The sequence below is a fragment of the Tinamus guttatus genome, unplaced genomic scaffold, assembly GCF_059628265.1.
Source record: "Tinamus guttatus ecotype Peru unplaced genomic scaffold, ASM5962826v1 Tinamus_guttatus_pri_ptg000735l, whole genome shotgun sequence".
NCBI lineage: Eukaryota > Metazoa > Chordata > Aves > Tinamiformes > Tinamidae > Tinamus > Tinamus guttatus.
This window is the reverse complement of record NW_028289269.1, coordinates 129698-154709: the sequence shown is the minus strand read 5'-3', so window position 1 is coordinate 154709 and position 25012 is coordinate 129698. Positions and strand designations below refer to the sequence as shown.

Sequence of the window (25012 nt, the reverse complement as noted above, 5' to 3'; positions counted from 1 at the left end):
CTGATAGCCCAGAGGTCTGTGCAGCCTTTAAGAGGGACCTGGACAGCCTGGAGAGCTGGGGGTAGAGGAACCTCATGAAGTTCAACACGGGCAAGTGCAGGGTCTTGCAGCTAGGGAGGAATAACCCCATGCACCAGGACAGGCTGGGGGTTGACCTGTTGGACAGCAGCTCCACAAAAAGGGACCTGGGAATCGTGTTTAGCAACAAATTGAGCATGAGCCATCAGTGTGCCCTTGTGGCCACTGCTACTGGTGGCTGAGGTCTGACGGTACTCAGAGTGCCCCACAATATTGCAATGGCAGGAGATGTCTTTGGGTGGCCACTAGCTCCAGGCTGTGGTGTTTCACCACAGGTGCAGGAATCGCCCTCCACTGCCCCTTCCCTGGTCCTCCTGGGTCCCCACTGCCTCCCTGGGGATTGCAGAGCCCTCCTTTCTCCATATGCACCCGGGTTTAGTGCTGTACCTTCTGGTCCCTGCACTGTGAGTCATCCCTGTTTCATTAAAGCTGCACTGAATGGCCAATCCCAGGCACACCCTGTGCCTGGAGATCCCCTGGGGGTTCTCTCATCAGCACAGTCACGTGTGGGGCAGCCTGGCACAGGCAATGCAGAGACCATTGCCTGTCTGCAGTGGTCACTGAGAGATGAACCCTAGATTAAGGCTAACGGATCACCATGGAATGCTGAGGTCATCCCCTGGATCTCATGGTGTTCACAAGCAGAAGAGCAGGCCCATTTGTGGTTGCACACCCTTGGGCATATTTTTTGATTCCAGTTTCTAAAGAGAGGCCAGATTCAGGACCATCATAGGGCAGATCCCCTTTTATTATGGAAATGTGATTCTGGAATCCAGCTGTGGCTTAAGGGAGCCCAAGGACTGCTCCTGCCTGTTCTTCCAGGGTACAAGGGAAAACAAGCCCCTCTCTACCTGGTTATGAGAGTTCCTGGGCCGTATCTGCAGAATAAAGTGAGGGGGGACAGAACAGAAATGAGGAGGACAGCTCTAAAGAGAGAAAGTCCTGCTCCCCTCCTGGAATGTGTCTTCAGGAAAGATGAACTGCCACAGGAAGGCTGCCTCTAGACTTTCCTTCAATTCACTCATGTTCAGTTTTGTGTGTTGGAGCTTTGCATGGAAAGCTGTGGTGACCCTTGGTTGCAGAGGGAAACTCTCCTCCCTGCACTGGGCACATCCAAGGGAGCTCAAAGAAGCGGCTCAGAGAATCCCCCCTCTCTGCTAGTGAAGGGGGATGCCTGGCTTCCTGCTTTATCATGGTGTATGTTTAAGTGCTAAATGAGAGATTCCTGTGCAGATGTGACAAAAACTAGGTATCTTTATTTTAGTATTTATTATTTTAAGATGGATGTAAAAGAGAGAAGTATAAAAGAAATGGATAAAATACAGCCTTGATGCCAGATATCCTGGTGAGTGAATGAAACAGTTGTTACCACTGACCTTGTACCCACTGGATGAGTTTCCTCAGTGCCTCCTTGAGCTCCTTGTTCCTCATGCTGTAGATGAGGGGATTCAGGGCTGGAGGCACTACAGAGTACAGAACAGACATGACCAGATCCAGAGATGGGGAGGAGATGGAGCGGGGCTTCAGGTAGGCAAACAATACAGGAATGACAAACAAGGACACCACGGCCAGGTGCGGGAGGCACATGGAAAAGGCTTTGTGCCGACCCTGCTCGGAGGGGATCCTCAGCACAGCTCTGAAGATCTGCACGTAGGAAACCACAATAAAAACGAAACACCCAAAAGTTAAATAAAGACTAACCACAAGAAGCCCAACTTCCCTGAGGTAGGAATTTGAGCAGGAGAGCTTGAGGATCTGGGGGATCTCACAGAAGAACTGCTCCACCACATTGCCTTGGCAGAGTGGTAGGGAAAATGTGTTCACAGTGTGCAGGAGAGCATTCAGGAAACCACTGGCCCAGGCAGCTGCTGCCATTTTGAAACAAGCCCTGATGCCCAGGAGGGTTCCATAGTGCAGGGGTCTGCAGATGGCAATGTAGCGGTCATAGGCCATGACTGTGAGGAGAGAAAACTCTCCTCCAAGCAAGAAGACGAAGAAAAATATCTGGGCAGCACATTCCAAATAGGAAATGGCCCTGGTGTTCCACAGGGAATTGGCCACGGCTTTGGGAACAGTCGTGGAGATGGAGCCAAGGTCGAGGAGGGAGAGGTTGAGGAGGAAGAAGTACATGGGGGTGTGGAGGCGGTGATCGCAGGCTACGGCTGTGATGATGAGGCCGTTGGCCAGGAGGGCAGCCAGGTAGATGGCCAGGAAGAGCGAGAAGTGCAAGAGCTGCAGCTCCCGCGTGTCTGAGAATGGCAGGAGGAGGAACTCGTTGAGGGAGCTGCTGTTGGACATTCACTCCCTCCAGTCATGTGGAACTGTCTAAAGCATAGAAGATACAGAGAAGTTAAGAGAAACTTTTAAAGAAAAAAGCCCTGAAGTCATTCAGTTGTCCGACACCATCCTCTATTACTTCCCTTTAGTAAGATTGTCTTAGTTTAGCTGCTTTGGTTGAGCTCCATTTTGTGCTGTTTGTTGTGAGGAGGAGGGACGTCAACACAGGAACTCCAGGGAGTCTGTCATGTCGTGCAATAGCAGGAACGGAGGCACGCTTGGACATTCACTTTCTATGAAATCTACTTAAGATGTAGACAGGCTTTTCAGCATCTTTACGGCCAAGACTACACAAAGTTCTTTGAAGAACATAGTTTTATGGAATTGTTCAATATTTTGTAGTTTCTTTGAGATGTCCTTGTCACTCCTGAGGAATGTTCCACAAAGGACAAATCCTTGGAATTTCAGCCCTGAATCCTTAGAGAAATGCATCCACTGTCTCTATATGCAGAGTGGGGACATCTTGTTTATCTATTAGTCTTGGTCTGTCCTGTACTCATGTCTCCTTGAGCTAGAGGATCATCGTGTTTATTATGCTGCCCTCAAAGGAGGCCAGGCTCTGCTGAGAGCAGAGCTGTGCAGTTTCAAAGTGCCCATCTCCAAATTTCTTACCCTTTCTCCACACACCTAAGGGAGATCTCCACAATCTGGAATGACACAGGGCTCATTCCAGCGGCTCATGGAGAGCCTCCCACACCACCTCCATACCCTCAGCATCTCAGCAGCTTCCTCACGCATTGCTCAGATATCACAGAATGGCCATGAGACAGCAGAGCCTTTCTGGAGGGCAGGTGGCAGCCTGGCAGGACACCACAGGGAAACAGCAAAAGGAGCGTTAGCACTAAAGATGGGCTCTCCTTAAGGGAGAGTCAATGCAATTCCTAGGCTCACAGGCTGCATTTCCAGGAGCTCCACAGGACAAAAGGGGGCTTGTGAAATCACACTCCCACACAGACCCCTCTGTTCACAACTTGTAGCATCAGTGTCTGAACTGCAGCTGAAAACATCCAGCTGCAGAAGGCTGAGAGCAAGAACAGGAAAAACATGGACGGGAGGGGAAACAAGGAGCAACACCATCAATGTGCTGCCAAGGGAGGCAAGGAGAGGGACAGAGAGGCCTTCTGAAAACTTCCACTTTACCGTCTGGGTATGTCACCTCTCCGAGGGGGACGTCGCAGGGCAGTCCCTCTTAGCCCTTTGGTAGGGCGGCAGGCAATGACCTGTGGCAGGAGAGCTGCCCCTCTCCTCTGCTGCAGGTCTGGCTGCAGAGGAGGCGGCTCCTGCCCTGCACCTCCTGCCCCTTCCCTGCCCATCTCTGCTGCCTGCAGCTGTCCCTGCCACCAGCTCTTCCTCTATCCCAGTGCCCCGTCCCTGCCATTGCTCACAGATCCCATATCGTATCACCCTCTGTGTGCTCAGTTCTGCCCTACAGAAACATCTGGGCAATGTCCAGGGGCAGCTCTGCAGTTGCAGTTCCTAAGGAGTTGGACACATGAGATCCTGTGAGTCCACAAAGACAATATGGATGCTACCTGTAGGCTAAGGTGGGCATGAAGCAGCTTGCTGAGGCTTCTCACAGACCTATTAATCTCTAGGCATGAAGATCTAGGACTCCCAGTTCCCTGCCAAAACAGAAAACCTGTTCCTTCATTCCCCCTGCAATATTAAGGAGGCTGAAAGAGCAGAGAGAGGAAGGAAAGCTCCTTCCCTTTCAAGTGGCCCTTCTGATCTTGCTCCTGTAAAGGACCCCTCGCACATGCCCTGTGTATGAGCTGGAGCTTTGAGCAGACTTCACTCTGCAGCAGCCTCTTAGCAGCAGAATGAACCTGCCCTCATGGGTGTCTGTCTCCCCACGCAGCGCTTCCCCTCAGCGCTGTGGGGAGCACCCTGGGCAGTGCTGCCCCTCGCAGGCTGCAGAGTCACTGTCCCGGGCACACAGCACCCTGGGCCTGGGGGATGCTGCTGTCAATCACAGCCCATGCAGAGCTGGGTGCAGAGCATGGCTTCATACCGCCCCCCCCCATCTTCCCTAAGAAAAGGGAGCAGGATGCCCTGTCCCTGTGAGCGTGTGGCAGGGAATCCCTGCTCTGAAGCATCTCCTCCTCCTGCTAAACCCTGGATACTCTAGGAGAGAAACCTTTAAAATCCCAATCCATGATTATATGCACTGAGTTCAGAAGAGCCCTCCAGGAACCTCAGCAGCATTGCCCTACAGAGAGAGACTCACTGTTTCAAGGGCTGTGAAGATTTCCCCCACAATGAGCTCTGCTCCCGCTCCACACTGCCGTTCCCCTCTCGCTGCCTTCTCTCCTCTGCTGTCCGCAGCAGCAGGCAGTGCCCGCAGCCCTGCTGCTCTTGGCACAGGAGCTGCTCCTGCACTCGGCTGTCTCTGGGCAGTGCTGCCAGGCTGCCACGAGCTGCCTCCGTCCCAGGAGCCTGGCCCCGCTCAGGAGCAGAGGAACAGCTGAACTCATCAATTTCTCTGTCCCTCGTGCTCCCTCCTCCTGGGACATGTTCACTGGAAGAGACTGAAGTAATTACCTGTTGTCTCTTCCCATTGAGTGGAGAGCAACTATTTCCAACCTTGCAAATTCTTTCATCAGAGGATCACTACCTATGACAGATGGAAATGTGCTCCTGTGGAACACCCAATTCTCATCTCTGACCTAGGCAGGACACCTAGTTAGGACATGAAGGGAGCTCCTTGACACATGGTTCAGGGATTGACTCAAATGTGTCAGTCTGGGCATCTCATGCTGGTCTAGAAGACCCTGACATGAAGTGGGATTCAGAAAAATCCTGTGAGCTCCACAGTCAGGTCAAGTGATTCCCCTTTCAAAACTGAAGTGAGCACAACATAGAGGTCTGCAAGAGAGCTCCTTGTCTAAGCTGCAATTGCAATCACTGGAGATGGAGGATGGGAATCAGTGGCTCCCACACAAACACCTGGGGACAGCCGAGAAAACTGAGGAGGTCCAAGGCATGTGCCAGGGCCCACTTGCTCTGATGCAGCTCCTCGGAGACCTGCATCATCCCAGAGCATCAGGGTGGGGGCCTCTGAGAATTTGCATTGCCCATCTGAAATGACCCCAGATGTCAAATACAATGACAGCCCCAGAAACTATGAAGACCAGGCATGGAAAGATTCTGGCATAAAGCAGCAGTTCTGGTAATTCAATGCAGCTTCTTGATCTGATGGCATAGAAAAATGCTGGCAGGGCCTTGTCAGATGCCTGGGGTGTCCACCACAACCATGTGTCTCTAGCAGATACAGTAGGCCACCTGCAGGAAAACCATGCCCCATTGCAGTGCTTGCTGGGCAAGTGCCCCAGGCTATGCTGAGTTTCCTACCTCTACCCTAACCAATGAATTCCAGCACTGACTGCAGGGAAAATTGTCCCACCTACGTGCAGAAGTGTCCCAGCTACATGCAGAATGCTGCAAAAAAAGGAGGCACATCACTCCAAGCTGGAGTCCACTCCAAGCTGTGGTCTGGTCTCTGAACTCTCAAACCCTTCTTGCTCCCCTCCCCTGAACTCCTGCTCACCCTGCTAGATTATATGAACAGGGACTTCAGTAGCACCTTCACTTTTCTAGAGATTGCTTCAAGAAATCTGCCATCCTGCCCTGTCCCTCAGGCTAGGCAGGTGTGACAGTCACAGGTGCTCCATGTGCCCACCTACAGCACCTGCACACATACACCCATGGTCCCTATGGCACTCGCATAGTCTTTGGGTGCCTGGCTCCCCTTGAGAATCTCCATTCTTGTGCTTATTGGCCAGATAGGCCCAGCAAAGGTGCTACTGGTGCTGTCAACAGGCAGAGTGGGCAAAGGCACTTTTGAGGCTTCCTCATAACCTGCTGATCTCTCCATGGGCTTTGGAGTCTTCAACCAGTTCCCTTGGGGTGGCCTTTGCTCTGGCACAGTGATGCACAGAACATGCCTCCAGCAGCAGCATCCCTGCACATCTGGGCATGCACTCATGCAACTAGGGGAAACATGTCCTAAGGATTCATGGTTTAATTCTGCATTTCAGATATCATAATTCATATTACTTTACTGTACAATCTTACCAGCTTATTAGAAGCTGAAAATGGAGAGGACAATGAGCAAAGATTTTTTTTTTTTTACTTTACTTTTTCTTTTTTAGCTGGATTTGGAGGAGGACCTGGAGCTGAGCCCACGGCAAGGCAGCAAAACTGTCGTGTGTCACATTTCATTTGGAAGGAGACTCTTCTCATCTGCCAACATGAAGGTCATTAACCAGCTGGCCAAGCTGGTGAGGAGAGCCTAAAATAGGGAGTGAGTCAGGGGAGAAGAAGACTCCAGCAAGAGAGAGAAGGTGATGGCCTGAAATGATAGGGAAAGGTGCAGGTGAGAGAGCAGTGGGATGCAGGGAGCGAGGCTTAGGGATGGACAGAGAGCCAGTCAGGATTGTTGGTATGAGGATTAGCGGGCAGAGCAACAGCTATGGCCTTGTGAAGATCTCTGTAATAGATCTCAAAAAAGGCGATAATGATGAGGTCCCCATGGTCTTCACCAAGACATTGTGATGGTGTCTTTCTCCATGGTCTCCACCAAGGCATCATGATGGCATTTCCATAGTCCCCACAAAGGCATTGTGATAGGGTCTCGGTGGTCTCCAGCAGGGCATCGGAATAACGTCCCCATGGAAACCACCAGGGCTTTGTGATGGCCGTGGCATCATGTCCATAAGGCCCTTGTGAGGGGACGGGCCCCATGGTGACCATGCCCTTGCTGGGAACAAAGATGCCAGGCTCCCCACTCTGAGGACAGCAGCTCCATCAGGAGGGAGCAGCTCCCCTTGGTGCCACTGTCAGGTCCCTATAAGAGGATCCTGAACATGGACAAGGAGCATCAAGCGAAGGCCTGCTCCCAGCCCACAGATGGGCTCTCAGGAGAGCGGGAGCGAGGTGAGCAGTGGGGCTGAAGGGAAAGGCAGGCAGTGGGGATGGGACTGATACGGGGAGAACAAGGATGGTGTCGAAGGGGAGCTGGGATGAGGGAAGAGTTGAGAGCTCTTCTGGAGAGGGTTCCTTTCTTCCTGGCCCTGGGCATGGCTTTAACTGGGGTAGATTTAGTTTGTGCAATGTTGGCCCCACCAAAACAGAGCATTTCCTTGAAGTTGGTCCCCAATTTTCTGCACCAGTTGAGAGAGGACGACACCTCCAAGTGCAACGTGCTCTGTGCAGAGAGTGAGGGGTGGCAGGGACAGCTGTGGGCAGGGGGCTTTTCGGAGCACTGGGCTCTGAGTGGGACAAAGAAACCTCCTGCTTAGTGGTATAGGCCTGATGGTAACAGAAATGGTTAGAAAATGTCTTCACAAACAAAGGTAGAATTAAATTAAGAAAAATAATTAAAGCAAATAAATGCTTTGTTATACTTTCCACCTTTATTCATTATTCTGTTTTAGTACACTAGACATGGGCATGATCATTTGTTCTTGAAAAGGGAAGTGGTTTTCAGAAGTGGGTGGGATGCAGTCCCAGAGTCCTGCACAGCTGGTGCCATTCCAGGTGCTGTGGTCCCCTGTCCCCAGCCTCCCTCTGCAGCTCTGAGGGGCTCTGCTCTCCCGCAGGTCCCTGCGAGAGCTCTCAGGCCCACGCAGATCACTCAGAGACACTGGGACATCTCCAAGTCCCTCTGGGTGCTGGTGCTCGGGCACTTGAGCTCTGCCTGCAAAGATGAAGGGCTGTTTTGAATGTCTTCCAGTGCTGAAAGAGTGGAGATCTTCAGGAACTTGCTGAATCTGCTGTGAAGGACTATTTATCTGCCCTTGCCTTTTAGTGTCCACTTCTCTCTCCATCAGACTGTAGAGGAAATCTCTGTGATCGCCCCCATATTTTCTATGTCTTGAACACATTAATCATTTCCTCAGCCCCTCTGGGCAGCCCCTCTCCCAGCACAGCACTCACCCCCACTCCAGGCATGTTCAGCCCCTGGAGGTCTCCTGTGCTCCGTGGTGGCTCCATAGCCCCTTCCAGGAGGATGGGCATCTGTCCCAGCTCTGTAATGAGTGGGACTGTCCTCAGCAGATCCCTCCTGAGCACTCACCCTCTCCAGGGCACTGTGCACCCACAAGTGGCAGCTGAATCCATTCCTCTTTCCCTAACACATCACTCCAGGAGCTGTTGGTCTTTGGCCCATGCAAAACCCAGACATGTCCAGAGGGTATTTTTTAGGACTATTCCCTGATCCCATTCTTATGTCCAGCTTTGGAAGAAGAGCCCAGTCATCAGGCACACAGGAGACAATCCTGTTTTACTACTGGGGAGGCCAGTTCTGACCCAGTGTGAGGCAGATTGACAGAAGGGCACTGGGTTAGACAAAATGGGTTTGTGTCTTTTGAGAAGAGAGATGAATTTAGATATTTGTGTAGAAATATGCTTCTCAAACACAGAACAGCCCAAACACTGCTGTTACCTAAAACAGCTATGAAATCACTTTTGAAGAGTGATGTGCAACAGGTATACCCTGTAATTAGAATAAGGGAGACGTAGTAAGATCATTTGAATGGCTACATTCCTTCAATGGCAGCATGGAATTCTGGAGGAGAGACCACCAGGGAAGATGAGGAGGGGGAAATGCTAGAATGGAGAGCTTGGATACATGGAGGTCTTCCATAGGATGGACCAAGGCAAGTAGCTCTGAAGGGTGGAGGACCTCAGGAAAGGCAGCCATTAATTAAGTATATGTCAAGGAGAAGAATGCTCCGTACAAACAGTTGGTAAAATTAGGAAACATCGCTGGAGCTCAGCTAGCCTAAAGAGGGAACTGGCATGTGGCCTTCAAGTCAGAAAGGCAGCATGTGGAAAGGGGAAGAAGGGAGAGGCTGCAAAGGAGGAAGTCACAAGTATTGTCCGGTAAATTAAGGACGGTTTGGGGAAAGCCAAATCTCCCTGCTCCTGCTCCAGTGACAGGAAAAGAATAAAGCAGGAAAATGTGGGCTCATGGCTGAATGGGACTGGGGTTCTAGCAAGTGCAGCCCTGCTTGGCTTCAGTCAACCTTCACCAAGAAGGTGAAGCCTGAGAAATGTCTAAATGGCGCAACTGAAGAGGTCAATTCTCCGTCATTGCCCTGGCAAGTGTGTGCCCTGGGCAGAGCTATAGGGTTGCCTGGGGTTCGGGCTTGGTTTGAGGGTTTGGTGTTTGGTAAGACAGGATCAAAGTCCTGTGGGATGAAAGAGCACAAAGTCTGAGCACAGGCTGAGATGAGGGTGAGCCTCAGCTCCACGATAACTGCTGCGGGCTGCTCTTTGGGTAGAAGTGGGATGGAGGACAGTCTGTGGCAGAAGACAGTCTTCCTCCTGGAGGCACCAAAGCAGGATCGCTGTTCTTCACTTCCTCAGCAGGATTTCATGCACTGTGCTGATTAAGATAGAGATGAAAGTCCAGAAAAGAGCAGAGGTGGCCTTAGCACAGATCCTCCTGAGAACTTTATCTAGGCCTCTGCTTCCTGCCTTGCTTCATGGCCATGGTGAAAGTAGTGCAAGAACATGGTACTGCCAAATTAGAAGAATGAAAATGTATTTCAAATTGTTAAAGACTGCCTGAAGTTTTGGAATAGGCCATCTTTGTTATTCTTTCAGAATGTTCCTACTTATGACTATAATCTGCTTTAGGGGATGGATTCAATTTGATCACGTAGAGAGGCTGGTGCTGCTGGAGATGCCCTGGGCTAGTTCCCTTGTGGTGCTGAAATTTTTGGAGGTGTCTCCTGCAGGCCCTTAGCTTGTCATTAGGAAAAATATCTGGAAAAAAAAAAAAAAGGCTAAGACCTCTTATTTTCCCTCCATTGACTAGAAAGGGAAATGCAGACAACTGCAGACAACTGCATTTGACAGAGACATTTGCATGGATGGGGTCTGTCATGGGGTGGAATCCGCCCGCTCACAGACACACTTTGACCAATTCCTCACATATCTCCACATGTCTGATTAACTTGGACTTTTTGAAAGTCAACTTTGATTAAGATGATCTGCACATCTGCACTTTCCATGGTGTTAGTCTTCCTCTTGCCCTTGCTCTTTATCTCAGACACCTCTCAACTCTTCCCTTGCTGCTTTGAGCTTCAGGGAGTCTTTCAGGAGACTCTTGTTGTCTCTTAACCAGCTCCTTCACCGTGTGTCTATCCAGCCTTTACTAACTGTTTGTGAAAAGTGGTTCAAGGAAGGTTATTCCTTGTAGGCTGTGGAGCTCCTTGGAGGCAACTCAGAATTCAACCTACAGCTGAAGTTTGGATTTTGTTTCCTATTGACATAGGATCCAGGTTATTTTGTTTTATCATACTTCATACTTTTACGTATTTGCAGCTAGTTCAGGTGGGAATTGGTGCACATGAGCTGTAACATTCAGCTACGGGAGTGAGAAAAACAGTTTGATTTTAGCCAGAGTGATCCAAGGACCCAGTGGCTGATGAGAGAAGTGGCAGGGCTGGGGAGCTGAGCAAGAAGGTTCTTCATACAGGTCTCCTCTCAAAAACACTGCTTTTCACACATGTCCAGACTTCACTGGGAGACACTCTAGGAAGTGGAGAAAGTGCATGCCTGGTTCAGAACATGGAAAAAATTAAGAAAGCTCAAAAAAAAAAAAAAACTTTCTTTTTCAGGTGCTCATTGTAATCAGTCTAATGTAAATACACTCATTTCCAATTAGCTATAGAAGATTCGAAAATTGAAGAAAATTATGGCAAGAATCATGGCTCCTGAGGGATTTTGCATTTGACTGAGCCTTTGGGAGTAGTTGGTGCTGAGCCCACGAACCTCTGATCGTGAGAGGAGACTGAAGAAACTTCTCAAGAAGTTCAAGTCAGAGGCACATCCTTAAGTTTCTTGGAGGGTTAATGGGTCCCACTGTGGTTCATTACCAAGCAAAGCCTCCCCAGGGGCTGATTAGAGCAGAGAGTTGGAAGCCGTGATTGCAGATAGGGAAAGGCAAGGTGCAGGTTCCTCTGATGCCAGGTCAACCCTTCATGTGTGTTAACAAGCAGAATGACCAAATAGAGGTGCCCAGTCCCTGAGTACAGACATCCTTTCCACCATGCTTTGCCCAAGGCTTTTGGTTGGAGCAGTGTGTGGGTGGGGGTGTTCAAGGCCTAGGGCAGGACACTGATCTAGGACACCCTGTGTGCCAGGGGGAAAGCAGGCAAGGAGGCCCTGTTGCCAGAAGGAAGAAGTTTCTTCTCCTAGGCCTCAATGGCAGACACACCAGCCATGGCCAAGAGAACATAGTTCTTGAGGAAGTTTTTGGTTGTGGCCCTGCCCTTGGCTGTCTCCCTTTTGGGCTGTCCCACATTTTCCCATACCTGTGCCTGTTTCCCTGCAGCTTGTAGACACCCAGGCTGCTTCCCCACCTTGTTCTCGCCCCAGCATCTCTCCAGCTTTTCCTATGTCTCTCTGTCCTTGGTGACTCGTCTTTGAAACAATAAGGCATGAGTTGATCTCAGGTCCCCTCCAGGTGACCTCTTGCACCACAGCACTGCTCTTCAGTGACATTTCTCTTTTCTTCAAATCAAGCCTGTACCTTAATAAGCAGTTTGTGGCTCTTTCTCATTCACAATTTCTTTCCCACTACCAGAACAACTTCCATCATTTCTGAAACCACCCTTCAGGCAGTCACAGGCTCCTGCTCTCTTCCCATTAGCTGTAACACTTCAGCAGGCTAGAGAAGCTCATGGCCTTCAGCTTCTGCATGCAGAGCATGTGCTGCCCAGGCCTGAAAAAGCAACCTCACCCCAGTAGAAGGGTCTGATTCTGGTAATGTCAGCTGCTGACCCACAGGAAAACACCAAAAAAAGGAATTTTCAGCAGAAACCTTAACTTCTTTGCACTGAACAAGCCCAAACCCTCTCCTCACAGGGTGGGGCAAGTGATACTCAAGCCCCCAAACACCTTGGGGGCCTGACACTGAACTCACTTCATGTGATGAGCAGAGTTCTTCTACAGAGAGCCCCAACTGGATGCAGTAGCTAGAGGCACTCTAACGAGTACAGAGTAGAGGACTCTGTCCATGCAGTCCAGGACATGGTGGCCTCCAGAGCATGTTGCTGGCTCACATGCAGCTTGCTGCCCACAAAGGTCCTTCTCCAAAGAGCTGCTGCCCAGCCGGACATTCCCCAGTCCATATCCCTGCAAGGGTTGGTCTGTCCCAGGAGCAGGACCTGATTTTTTCCTTATTGGAACACCATCCCTAGAAAGTAGACAATGCTATCATGCGTAGCCAAGCTGATCTCCCAAGGCGTGTTCTAGTTTTAATGAGCATCAGAATGGACCATCCTTGCGTTGGGTGGCTCCGCTCCTTAAAGACCTGCTGGCTTTCCTAAGCTCCACCACCCTTCAGATTGTCAGTTTCTCCCATGGGGAGGGAGCCTACGCAAGCTCTCACCCAGACCTCGATCCATCCCATGCAAGAGTTCCTTCCATCTGAATTGTCCCTTCCCATCAAGGACATCGAATCCACCCTGCTTTTCTCCACTAGCTTTCCTGCCTGTGGAGCTTGTCGTCTGCCATCACAGCCCTCTAGTCAAATGAGTGGTCTCAAAGCATCTCAATTATTCCAACCGTGTTTCTGTGCAGTGACAGCTCGTACCTCTCCATCTGCTCTCCTCTGTGCCCCAGCCTGCATGCACTTGTGTGCGATATTGGGGTTGGAGAGCCTCAACTGTGGCACAAAGAAGAGCTCTGCAATGGAGAAACCTGTTACCACGAACCAAGGACACCATGTGTGCAATGGCCCCACTTGACAGTGGGGACATGCTTGTGTAGAGAGCAGTTGTCAGGGTTATGCTGAAAGGAGGTTCCCACCAAGAGAGCAAAGTCTGGAATGCCCAAGGCCAGGGAGAAACAGGAGAGGGATTTGCCTCCTAGGGGTGATTAATGGCAACTTGAGCCTGTGACAGAGGGGAACCCCTCTCTAGGAAGGACAAGGTGCCACTGAAGAAGCCCCTGGACCTGGGCAGGCTGTGATTTACCACACGGAGGTCATCGTTAGCCCATTTCCCTCATGTAAGGGTGTGAAGAGTTTCCGGAGAGGAAAAGCTACAAGATTTTAAGGGTGACGCTACCAGAGCAGAGACCCCTTTCCACCACTTGATGACAGGAGCGAGGACAATGAAAGTGATGTTCACAGGGTGACTGGATGGCAGTCCAAGCCAGGACGTGCTTCACTGGTGCACTGTCCTTCAGGGAGATCAATTCAGCTGTGTCCCAGGCCCCAGGTGCTGCAGAGGGAGCTCAGGCAGCAAAACCCTCTCTTGCCAGGGCTGGGCGGTCCAACTCTGTTTGTATAGTGTCTGTAAGTACCTCAAGGGAGGGAGTGAAGAGGATGGTGTTCGTCTCTTTTCAGTGGTGGCCACCGACAGAACGAGAGGTAATGGCCACAAACTGAAGCACCAAAAGTTCCACAGGAACTTAAGGAAAAAATTTTAACAGTGAGGGTGCCAGAGCACTGGAACAGGCTGCCCAGAGAGGTTGTGGAGTCTCCTTCTCTGGAGATCTTCAACACTCACCTGGATGCCACCCTGTGCCACATGCTCTAGGGGTCCTTGCTTGAGCAGGGGGTTGGACTAGATGACCTCTAGAGGTCCCTTCCAACCTTAAGCATTCTATGATTCTATGATTCCCCCTACCCCAGACTCTGCAGGCTTTGCTGTCTTAGTGGGACCTTCCTCTCACCATCACATTGCCACCTGCTCTCCATGACAGCATGCCTGTGCTCTGAAGTGCAGCCACAAGAAATGCTGTGTCCTTGGCCCTTGGTAGAACAAGTTTCACCATCACCAACCTGTTCTCGGCGCCACAGCTGAGGTTTTGCAATGGAAACATGCACAAGTGCATAAAGCTTGGGGCAGAGAGAGGAGCAGATGGAGGAGCCCATCTGACTGAGAAATACTGCTGAGGTGTGGTGGAATCTCACACATGCTTATAGAGCCCGTACAGTGGCAGGGTCCAAGATCTTCAGAAGAGAGTGGAGGAAGATGAACAAGGGGGCTGCCCTTGGTGTGAACGAGCAGCTCAAATGTGGAGCTCTTTGAACATGGGCTAGGGCTAGGTCTTGGGTGTGAGCTTGTAGGTGACAAGGGTGAGACCACAGTGGGAGTTACCAAGCAGGGTGAGGAGGTGGGTACAGTCCCCTTTAAGCAATGTGAGCAAGAGTGCGGCTCAAAGGGCACCCCATGCACACACACCCTCCCTGCACTGGCTCCCAGGCTGTGGGGATAGTTGTTCTCCAGGGCTGGCTGGCTCCTGCAATGACCTCCCAGGAGCTGGGAGAGGACCTAGGAGGCAGCAGTGTCCTGGTCTCCACCACATGTCAGCACCTTCACCTCGCCAACCACAGGAGGACTCATGTCCTTCCTCCCCACACTCCTCCCAGCGGACAACTCCTCCCCAACAGGCTGAGGGCAGCCTGAGGCCTCCTTGTCCACCCAGAGGGCATGTCCCAAATGGGCTCCCATCAACACTGCCAGCTGCTTGTTCCCAAGTGCCTGTCCCAGGAATCATTCTCTGGAGGGGACTGTTCACTTGTGACAGTCACAGGCAGTGCAGGGCCAAGAGGATGGTGCCAGCCTGTTCTTCCAACATTCCCTTGGACAAGCGGCTTGTGAGGAGCAGGAATGGCCAGACCCCATGGGTGTCCCTGCAGCCAACTGTAGGGAGCAGCCTGGGGATGTGGTTGAGTTCAGCACCAAGAAAGTGTGGGTGCAGCAGCAGGGCTGGTCATCACTGGTGCTGGTGGGGCAGAGGTGGGAGAGCTCCTGGCAGGTACCCTTCTCCCAAGCGGAACACGGGGGCTTCCATGTGTGCCCATCCCCACACCCGCACATGGCTCCCCGGCTCCACTGTGCAGACTGCACCCAGGGCAGGGTGCTCAGCCCTGGAGAAATGTCCCTCTGACATGGTCCCCATGACAGCCCGCACTGCCCTGTCCCCCCACAAACCCTGCTGGGCCCAGCCCTTGTTGTACCACGTTGGGGTTGGTGCAGAGCCGTCCTTGGCCTGTGAGCTGGGAGGGAGGCTGGGCAGGGCCGGCTGGTCCTCTGGCTACAGGCACCGAGGCCGGCAGGAAGGAGCTGCCCAGGCAGCCAAACACTGACACTGAAGGTGACCTCAGTGACTCTCCAGGCTCCCTTCCCTGGGCCTCCTGGGTCCCCACTGCCTCTTGCAGCACTGCAGAGCTCTCCCTAGCGTAGACATTCGTTGTTTTTGTCCTTTCCATTTGGGTGGCTCCCTTTGAGTTTCTGAAGCTCCATTCACTGCTAGGAACATGGCGCCCTTGGAGATGCTCTGTGCTCTCCTGGAGGTTCCATATCCATCTTCAGCCCTGTCATATGGGAGATATGGCCTGACCATTCACCACCTGCAGGAGCTCTGAGAACCCACAGGTGAGAATTGAATCCAGCCCTTCTTCCCTAACACATCATCCATGAGACCACTGCTGGAGGCCCTGAAGAGCCCTGAGAAAGAAACAGACACTTTGATGGTGAAAGTCCCTGAGAACATTTTAGAATCTGATTTTGGAAGGAGAGGCCAATCTTCAAGTACTGCAGTGAGGAAATCCACTTTTATTTGAGCGAAGCCAGGACTGACAGAAACACAAGGACAGACATATTTACAGCAGGTATGGCAATTACACAGAACTGGATCATGCGTGTGGCAAAGTAGGATGCATTCAAAAACTTATGTAAAAAAAACATTATAAACACAGAGAGAATGCTCAAAGCACAGAACTACCTGAGATGCATTAGGAACCACTTGTTAGAAAGGACAGGGAGCTTATTTCTAGCACCAAGCCAGTTTCATTAGGGCGTTCTTGAGATCCTTGTTCCTCATGCTGTAGATGAGGGGGTTGACCGTTGGAGGCACCACTGCATACAGAACAGCCACCACCAGATCCAGAGCTGGGGAGGAGATGGAGGGGGGCTTCAGGTAGGCAAACGTGCAGCTGCTGAGAAACAGGGAGACCACGGCCATATGTGGGATGCACATGGAAAAGGCTTTGTGCTGGCCCTGCTCTGAGGGGATCCTCAGCACAGCAGCAAAGATCTGCATGTAGGACACTACAATGAAAACGAAACACCCAAAGGCTAAACAGACACTAATCACAATAACCCCAGCTTCCCTGAGGTAGGAATCTGAGCAGGAGAGCTTGAGGATCTGGGGGATCTCACAGAAGAACTGCTCCACCACATTGCCTTGGCACAGTGGTAGTGAGAATGTGTGTCCAGTGTGCAGGAGAGCATGGAGAAAGCCACTGGCCCAGGCAGCTGCTGCCACTTTCAAACAAGCTCTGCTGCCCATGAGGGTCCCATAGTGCAGGGGTCTGCAGATGGCAACATAGCGGTCATAGGCCATGACTGTGAGGAGAGAAAACTCTGCTGAAAATAAGAATGCTAGCAGGAAGACCTGGGTAGCACATCCCGAGTAGGAAATGATCCTGTTGTTCCTCAGGGAATTGGCCATGGATTTGGGGACAATGGTGGAGATGCAGCCAAGGTCAAGGAGGGAGAGGTTGAGGAGGAAGAAGTACATGGAGGTGTGGAGGCGGTGGTCGCAGGCTACGGCTGTGATGATGAGGCCGTTGGCCAGGAGGGCAGCCAGGTAGATGGCCAGGAAGAGCGAGAAGTGCAAGAGCTGCAGCTCCCGCGTGTCTGCAAATGGCAGGAGGAGGAACTCGTTGAGGGAGCTGCTGTTGGACATTAGCTCCTTTGGGAGTTCTGTCCAAGGAAGGAAATAAAGCAGAAATTTAGAGCAGGCTTGTCTGAGCCAAACCATTTCAGTTTCTCAGAAATCCCCCATATTTCCTCTCTCCCTTAATTTAGCGCTATTTCAGGTGATCCACATTGAAATGGCTGTATTCTCTGCAGCAGGGACCCGCTTCCCATGGCTCCAAAGGAGTTGTTCCTCCTGTGCTGCAGGTGTAATTCGATGTGTCAAACTACTCTTTGATTAGTGTTTCTGGAGATGCCTGGGAATGGCGTCTTGCATTGCTTGGAAGGGACTTGTCCCGGAAAACCCGCTGGGAATATTCTCCATTCACCAGCATCAGAGCTGAATACAGCACTCACACTGGTTGTGTCTGAAGGAGAAGAGCTTTGTGAAGGATTTGTCCCCATCTATCTTGCCCTCCTCAACAGAAATATTTGTGTCTGAATCTCTCGCACCAGATCTTACTCCAGCCAGGGAGGAGAACAGTCAAATGGAAGCAAGGAAAGACCTTACCTCTTTTTACATGTCGATATGTCTAGAGACAGACCTTGTCCTCATGCCACTGCACCATCTGCACCTGTATTCCAGAAACTTCACAGAGAAGGAGTAGCTTTGCTGCACAAAATCTGCAGGAGCCGATGGCCTCCCCTTCCACGGCAGGACTCTTCAATATGCAGAAATCAAGTCTTCTCTGCAAAAGGGTCACTGAAGGAGTCTGTTGATATAGAAATGTGCGTATATATAATATATATGATGGTGCACACACAAACACACAAAGGTGCCTCCTCAGTGTGGGAGCATTCTTAGATAGAACAGAAATCTTTGGCATTTCAATCACGCTCAGCATGAACCCTTGTGCATTCCAACAGCAGAAAAAGGACTTTGTCATGGGACCTGCTTCATCACTGAGCCTTGCCCCTCACTGTCATGTACTTGCACCTCACTCACATGAAGGACAGCGACACTCACAAGTGAACCCAGTTCTCCCTGCAGAAACCTCCCAGGAGCAGGGGACTGTCCAGGGGCACCCCCATGTTTGCACGTGCTAACGAGCAGCTTAGATAAACCCTGATGCAGCAGCACAGGAGAAGCTGGTGCTGTCTATGGACTAAGGGATGGCTGAGGGGACATTCAGATGTCCCTGGCAGACTCTTTGGCTGCTCCTTGAATCTCTCAATGAGTCTCAGTCTCTTGACCAAATCTGACAGTTTTGTTTCCATTTTCCTATTACCAAGCGGAAGGAAATTCTAAGCACCATCTCAATGCCTGCCTTGCCTTTCCTTTTGCAGAGTGTTCCCTGAAATGTGCTCACAGCTAGACCTGTGAGCAGACCTGACCCCCGCAGCACCTCCCAGCAGGAGAAGGAGCCTGTCCTGGTAGAGGATAATCCTCCCACCCAGAACTTCTCCCCTCAGTGCTGTGGGGAGCTCCCCGGGCAGGCTGAGCGCTGACCTTCACAGGCGACACAGTCACTGCTGCGGGCACACAGCACCTTTGGGTGCAGGGACCCTGCTCTGAAGTGCAGACCTCTCACCCTGTCTGCACACCCCGGCTTCACATCACTGCTGTTTCTGTTGGGGAAGGCAGCAGGATGCCCTGCCCTTAGGTGGTATGTTAGAGAATCCCTGCTCTGAAGCAGCTCCTCTTCCTCTGCACTGCAAAAGCCAGAAGAAAGAAGAGAAAAATGCTGCCAGCCATGGGGTGTGATGGGTTCTTATGTCCCCTTCAACAAGCTCCGTAGCATTGTCCTGTAAGCACAAACTCACCATGTCAAGAGCTGTGGAGGTCTCCTCTGTCCTCCCGCTCCACACTGCCGTTCCCCTCTCGCTGCCTTCTCTCCTCTGCTGTCCGCAGCAGCAGGCAGTGCCCGCAGCCCTGCTGCTCTTGGCACAGGAGCTGCTCCTTCACTCGGCTGTCTCTGGGCAGTGCTGACAGGCTGCCACAAGCTGCCTCCATCCCAGGAGCCTGGCCCCGCTCAGGAGCAGAGGCCCAGCTGAACTCACCAACTTCTCTGTCCCTTGTGCTCCCTCCTCCTGGGAAATGTTCACGGGAATAGAGTGAAGTAATCACCTGTTGTCTCTTCCCATTGAGTGGAGAGCGACTATTTCCAAGATTGCAAGTCTGTTCATCAGAGCATGACTACCTGTGAGAAACGGAAATGTGCTCCTGTGAAACCTCTGATGCTCATCTCTTCACAGAAGCACAGGACGGTTAAGATTGGAAGGGATCTCTAGAGATCATCAAGTTCAAGCCCCTGCTCCTGCAGGGACACCCAGAGCACATGGCACAGGGTGGCATCCAGGCAGGTTTTGAAGATCTCCACAGAAGGAGACTCCACAACCTCTCTGGGCAGCCTGTTCCAGGGCTCTGTCACCCTCACAGTAGGTTCAGGGGATGAGTCACTCTGCCCATCTCATGCTGGTCTAGAAGTCCCTGGCATGAAGTGGGATTCAGAAAAATCCTGCAAACTCCACAGGCAGGTCAAGTGATTCCCCTTTCAAAACTGAAGTGAGCACAACATAGAAGTCTGCAAGAGAGCTCCTTGTCTAAGCTGCAATTGCAATCACTGGAGATGGAGGATGGGAGTCAGTGGCTCCTGCACAAACACCTGGGGACAGTTGAAAAGATTGAGGAGGTTCAAGGCATGTGCCAGTACCTACTTTGTCTGATGCAGCTCCTTGGAGACCTGCATCATCCCAGAGCATCAGGGTGGGGGCCTCAGGACAATTGCTTTGCCCAGCTGAAATGACCCCAGATCCTAAATACAACAGGAGCCCCATTAACTATGAAGATGAGGCATAGAAAGATGCTTGTATTAAGCAGCATCTCTGGTAATTCAATGCAGATACTTGATCTGATGGCATAGAAAAGTGCTGGCAGGGCCTTGCCAGATGCCTGGGATGGCCAGCAAAAATCACATGTCTCTAGCAGATACAGTAGGGCACCTGCAGGAAAACCATGCCCCATTGCAGTGCTTCCTGGGCAAGTGCCCCAGACTATGCTGAGTTTCCTACCTCTACCCTAATCAATGAATTCCAGCACTGACTGTAGGGAAAATTGTCCCACCTACATGCAAACTGTCCCACCTACATGCAGAATGCTGCAAAAAGAGGAGGCACATCACTCCAAGCTCTGTGCTCTGGTCTCTGAACTCTCAAACCCTTCTAGCTCCCCTCCCCTGAATGCCTGCTCACCCTGCTAGATTGTATGAACAGGGACTTCTTCAGTAGCACCTTCACTTTTCTAGAGATTGCTTCAAGAAATCTGCCATCCTGCCCTGTCCCTCAGGCTAGGCAGGTGTGACAGTCACAAGTGCTCCATGTGCCCACCTACAGCACCTGCACACATACACCCATGGTCCCTATGGCACTCACACGGTGCCTAGCCCCCCTTGAGTATCTCCTTTCTTGTGCTTATTGGCCAGACAGGCCCAGCAAAGGCGCTACTGACGCCGTCAACAGGCAGAATGGGCAAAGGCACTTTTGGAGCTTCATCACAACCTGCTGATCTCTCCATGGGCTTTGGAGTCTTCAGCCAGTGTCCTTGGGGTGGCCTTTGCTCTGGCACAGTGATGCACGGATTATGCCTCCAGCACATCTGGGCATGCACTGATGTAAGAAGGAGATACATGTCCTAAGAATTCATGGTTTAATTCTGCATTTCAGATATCACAATTCGTATTGCTTTATTGTACACTCATACCAGCTTATTACAAGCTGAAAATGGAGAGGACAATGAGCAAAGATTTTTTTTTTTTTACTTTACTTTTTCTTTTTTAGCGGGATTTGGAGGAGGACCTGGAGCTGAGCCCACAGCAAGGCAGCAAGGCTGCAGGTTGTCACATTTCATTTGGAAGGAGACTGTTCCTGTATGCCAAACTGATGGTCACCAAGCAGCTGGCTAAGGGACAAACAGGGAGTGAGTCCAGGCAGAAGAAGACTCCAGCAAGAGTGAGGAATTGATGGCCTGGGATGGCAGGGAAATGTGCAGGTGATGTAGACAACGGAAACCCTGGAGAGAACAATGAGATGCAGAGAGCTCTGCTTAGGGATGGACAGAGATTCAGTCAGGTTTCTAGGGATGAGGATTGGTAGGCAGAGCAAGAGCAGCGGCCTTGTGTAGATCTCTGCTATGGATCCCCACCAAAGCACCATGATGATGAACTAGGGCATGATGATGGGCTCCCCATAGAAACCACTAGGGCTTTGTGATGGCAGTGGCTTCATGCCCATAAGGCCATTGTGAGGGGATGGTCCCCATGGTGACCAAGTCCTTCTTGGGGGCAGATATCCCAGGATCCCCACTCTGGGGACAGCAGCTCCATCAGGAGGGAGCAGCTCCCCTCGGTGCCAGTGTCAGGTCCCCACGAGAGGATCCTGAACATGGACAAGGAGCGGCAGGCGAACGCCTGCTCCCAGCCCACAGACGGGCTCTCAGGCTTGCAGGAGAGCGGGAGCGAGGTGAGCAGTGGGGCTGAAGGGAGAGGTAGGCAGCGGGGATGGCACCAACACGAGGAGCACAAGGATGGTGTCGAAGGGGAGCTGGGATGAGGGAAGAGTTGAGAGCTCTTCTGGGGAAGGTTCATTTATTCCTGGCCCTGGGCGTTGATGTAACTGGGTAGATTGAGTTTGTGCAAAGTTGGCCCTCCAAAACAGAGCATTCCCTTGAAGCTGGTCCCCAACTTCCTGAACCAGTCGAGAGAGGACGACACCTCCGAATGCGATGTGCTCTGTGCAGAGAGTGAGGGGTGGCAGGGACAGCTGTGGGCAGGGGGCTTTTCTGAGCGCTGGGCTCTGAGTGGGACAAGGAAACCTTACAGGTATAGGCCTGATGGTAACAGAAAGGTTTAGAAAATTTGTTTAAAAACAAATCTAGAAAGAAATTAAGAGAAAGAATTAAAGCAAAAAATCATTTGTTATACTTTTCACCTTTATTCATTGTTGTATTTTTGCACACTAGACTTGGGCATGATCATTTGTTCTTGAAAAGGGAAGTGATTTTCAGAAGTGGGTGGGATGCAGTCCCAGAGTCCTGGACAGCTGGTGCCATTCCAGGTGCCGTGGTCCCCTGTCCCCAGCCTCCCTCTGCAGCTCTGAGGGGCTCTGCTCTCCCGCAGGTCCCTGCGAGAGCTCTCAAGCCCACGCAGATCACTCAGAGACACTGGGACATCTCCAGGTTCCGCTGGGTGCTGGTGCTCAGACACTTGAGCTCTGCCTGCAGAGATGAAGGGCTGTTTTCAATGTTTTCCAGTGATGAAAGAGTGGAAATCTTCAGGAACTTGCTGAATCTGCTGTGAAGAATTATTTATCTGCCCTTGCCTTTTAGTGTCCCCTGCTCTCTCCATTGGACTGTAGAGGAAATCTCTGTGTTCGCCTCCATATTTTCTATGTCTTGAATACATTAATCATTTGCGCAGCCCCTCTGGGCAGCCCCTCTCCCAGCACAGCACTCACCCCCACTCCAGGCATGTTCTGCCCCTGGAGGTCTCCTGTGCTCCACGGTGGCTCCATAGCCCCTTCCCGGAGGATGGGCATCTGTCCCAGCTCTGTAATGAGTGGGACTGTCCTCAGCAGATCCCTCCTGAGCACTCACCCTCTCCAGGGGCCTGGGCACCAACAAGTGACACCTGAATCCAGTCCTCTTTCTGATGAATTTAGATATTTGTGTACAAATAGGCTTATCCAAAACAGAACAGCAAAACCACCTCGAACAGCTATGAAATCACTTTCAAAGAGTGGTGTGCAGCTTATTGCTGTTGGAATATCCCCAAGTAAACCCATTTCCTCTGTGCATCCTTGAGCTCCTTGTTCCTCATGCTGTACATGCAGGCACCACCAAGTACAAAGTGGCCAGGGCCAGATCTAGAGCTGGGGTGGAGATGGAGGGGGCTTCAAGTAGGCAAAGGTGCCAGTGCTGACCAAGAGGGAGACCACGGCTAGGTGTGGGAGGAACATGGAAAAGCCTCCCATGTAGCCTGGCATGCAGCCAGGTGCAAAGGGAGATGCACAAGTTGCCACAGGAGTGCCATGTAGTTAGAAGAAGGGAGATGTGGTGAGATCATTTGAATGGCTACATTCCTTCAAGGGCAGCATGGAATTCTTGACGAGAGACCACCAGGGAAGATGAGCAGGGGGAAATCATCGAATCACAGAATGCTTAAGGTTGGAAGGGACCTCTAGAGGTCATCTAGTCCAACCCCCCTGCCCACGCAGGGTCACCTAGAGCACGTGGCACAGGACTGCATCCAAGCGGGTTTTGAAGATCTCCAGAGAAGGAGACTCCACAACCTCTCTGGGCAGCCTGTTCCAGTGCTCTGTCACCCTCACTGTCAAGAAATTTTTCCTTAAGTTCCCGTGCAACTTTGATGCTTCAGTTTGTGGCCATTTCCCCTAGTTCTATCAATGACCACCACTGAAAAGAGGCCAGCACCATCCTCCTCACTGCCTCCCTTGAGGTACTTCTAGACACTGCTCAGGTCTCCTCTCAGTCTTCTCTTCTCCAGGCTGAACAGGCCCAGCTCCCTCAGCCTCTCCTCGTAGGGCAGATGTTCCAGGCCCCTGATCATCCTTGTAGCCCTGCGCTGGACTCTCTCCAGCAGCTCCACATCCCTCTTGTCCTGTGGAGCCCAGAACTGGACACAATACTCCAGATGCGGCCTCACCAGGGCTGAGTAGAGGGGCAGGATCACCTCCCTCGACCTGCTGGAGACGCTCTTCTTAATGCAGCCCAGGATCCCATTGGCCTTCTTGGCCACGAGGGCACACTGCTGCCTCATGGTCAACTTGTCGTCCACCATGACACCCAGGTCTTTCTCCGCAGAGCTGCTTTCCAGAAGGTCAGTCCCCAACCTGTACTGGTGTTTGGGGTTATTCCTCCCCAGGTGCAGGACCTTGCACTTGGCCTTGTTGAATTTCATAAGGTTTTTCACCACCCAGTTGTCCAGTCTGTCCAGGTCCCTCTGGATGGCAGTGCAGCCCTCTGGGGTATCGGCTACTCCTCCCAGTTTGGTATCATCAGCAGACTTGCTGAGAATGCCAAGCAGAATGAACAGCCTGCATACAGGGAGCTCTTCCATAGGGTGGACAAAGGCAAGAAGCTATGTAAGGTGGAGGACCTCAGGAAAGGCAGTCATTAATTAAGCATTTGTCAAGAAGAAGAATGCTCCATACAAACAGTTGATAAAATTAGGAAACATCTCTGGAGCTCAGCTTGACTACACAGGGAACTGACATGTGGTCTTCCAGTCAATAAGGCAAGCATGTGGAAACCAGGGGAAGAGGCTGCAAAGGAGGAAGCCACAAAAATTGTTCAGCACAGTAAGGATGGTTTGATGAAAGCCAAATCTCCCTGCTCCTGCTTCAGTAAGAGTAAATAATGAAGAAGGAAAATGTGGGCTCACTGCTGAATGGGACTGGGATTCTAGCAAGTGCAGCCCTGCTTGGCTTCAGTCAACCTTCACCAACAAGGTGAAGCCGGAGAAATGTCTGAAAGAAGCAACTGGAGAGGTCACTTCTCTGTCCTTGCCCTGGCAAGTGTGTGGCCTGGGCAGAGCTATAGCGTTGCCTGGGGTTGGCGCTTGGTTTGGGGGTTTGGCATTTGGCAAAACAGGATCAACGTCCTGTGGGATGAAAGAGCACAAAGTCTGAGCACAGGCTGAGATGAGGGTGAGCCTCAGCTCCATGATAACTGCTGTGGGCTGCTCTTTGGGTAGAAGTGGGATGGAGGACAGTCTGTGGCAGAAGACAGTCTTCCTCCTGGAGGCACCAAAGCCGGCTCGCTGTTCTTCACTTCCTCAGCAGGGTTTCATGCACTGTGCTGCTTAAGATAGAGGTGATAGTCCAGAAAAGAGCAGAGGTGGCCTTAGCACAGA

At 51.5% G+C, this 25012-nt stretch overlaps 1 protein-coding gene across 1 annotated transcript; it reads right to left on the bottom strand.

Moving 5' to 3' along the window:
• Window positions 1-16215: 16215 nt before the first annotated feature.
• LOC148591586 (olfactory receptor 14C36-like) lies at window positions 16216-17133 on the bottom strand. The gene has a single exon (XM_088537271.1). It carries the CDS (start codon window positions 17131-17133, stop codon window positions 16216-16218), a length of 918 nt encoding a protein of 305 aa, XP_088393397.1.
• Window positions 17134-25012: the final 7879 nt, after the last annotated feature.

Bases quoted from the DNA above. Each gene is read 5' to 3' on its own strand.
- LOC148591586 (XM_088537271.1), bottom strand. From the start codon at position 17,133: ATGTCCAACAGCAGCTCCCTCAACGAGTTCCTCCTCCTGCCATTTGCA.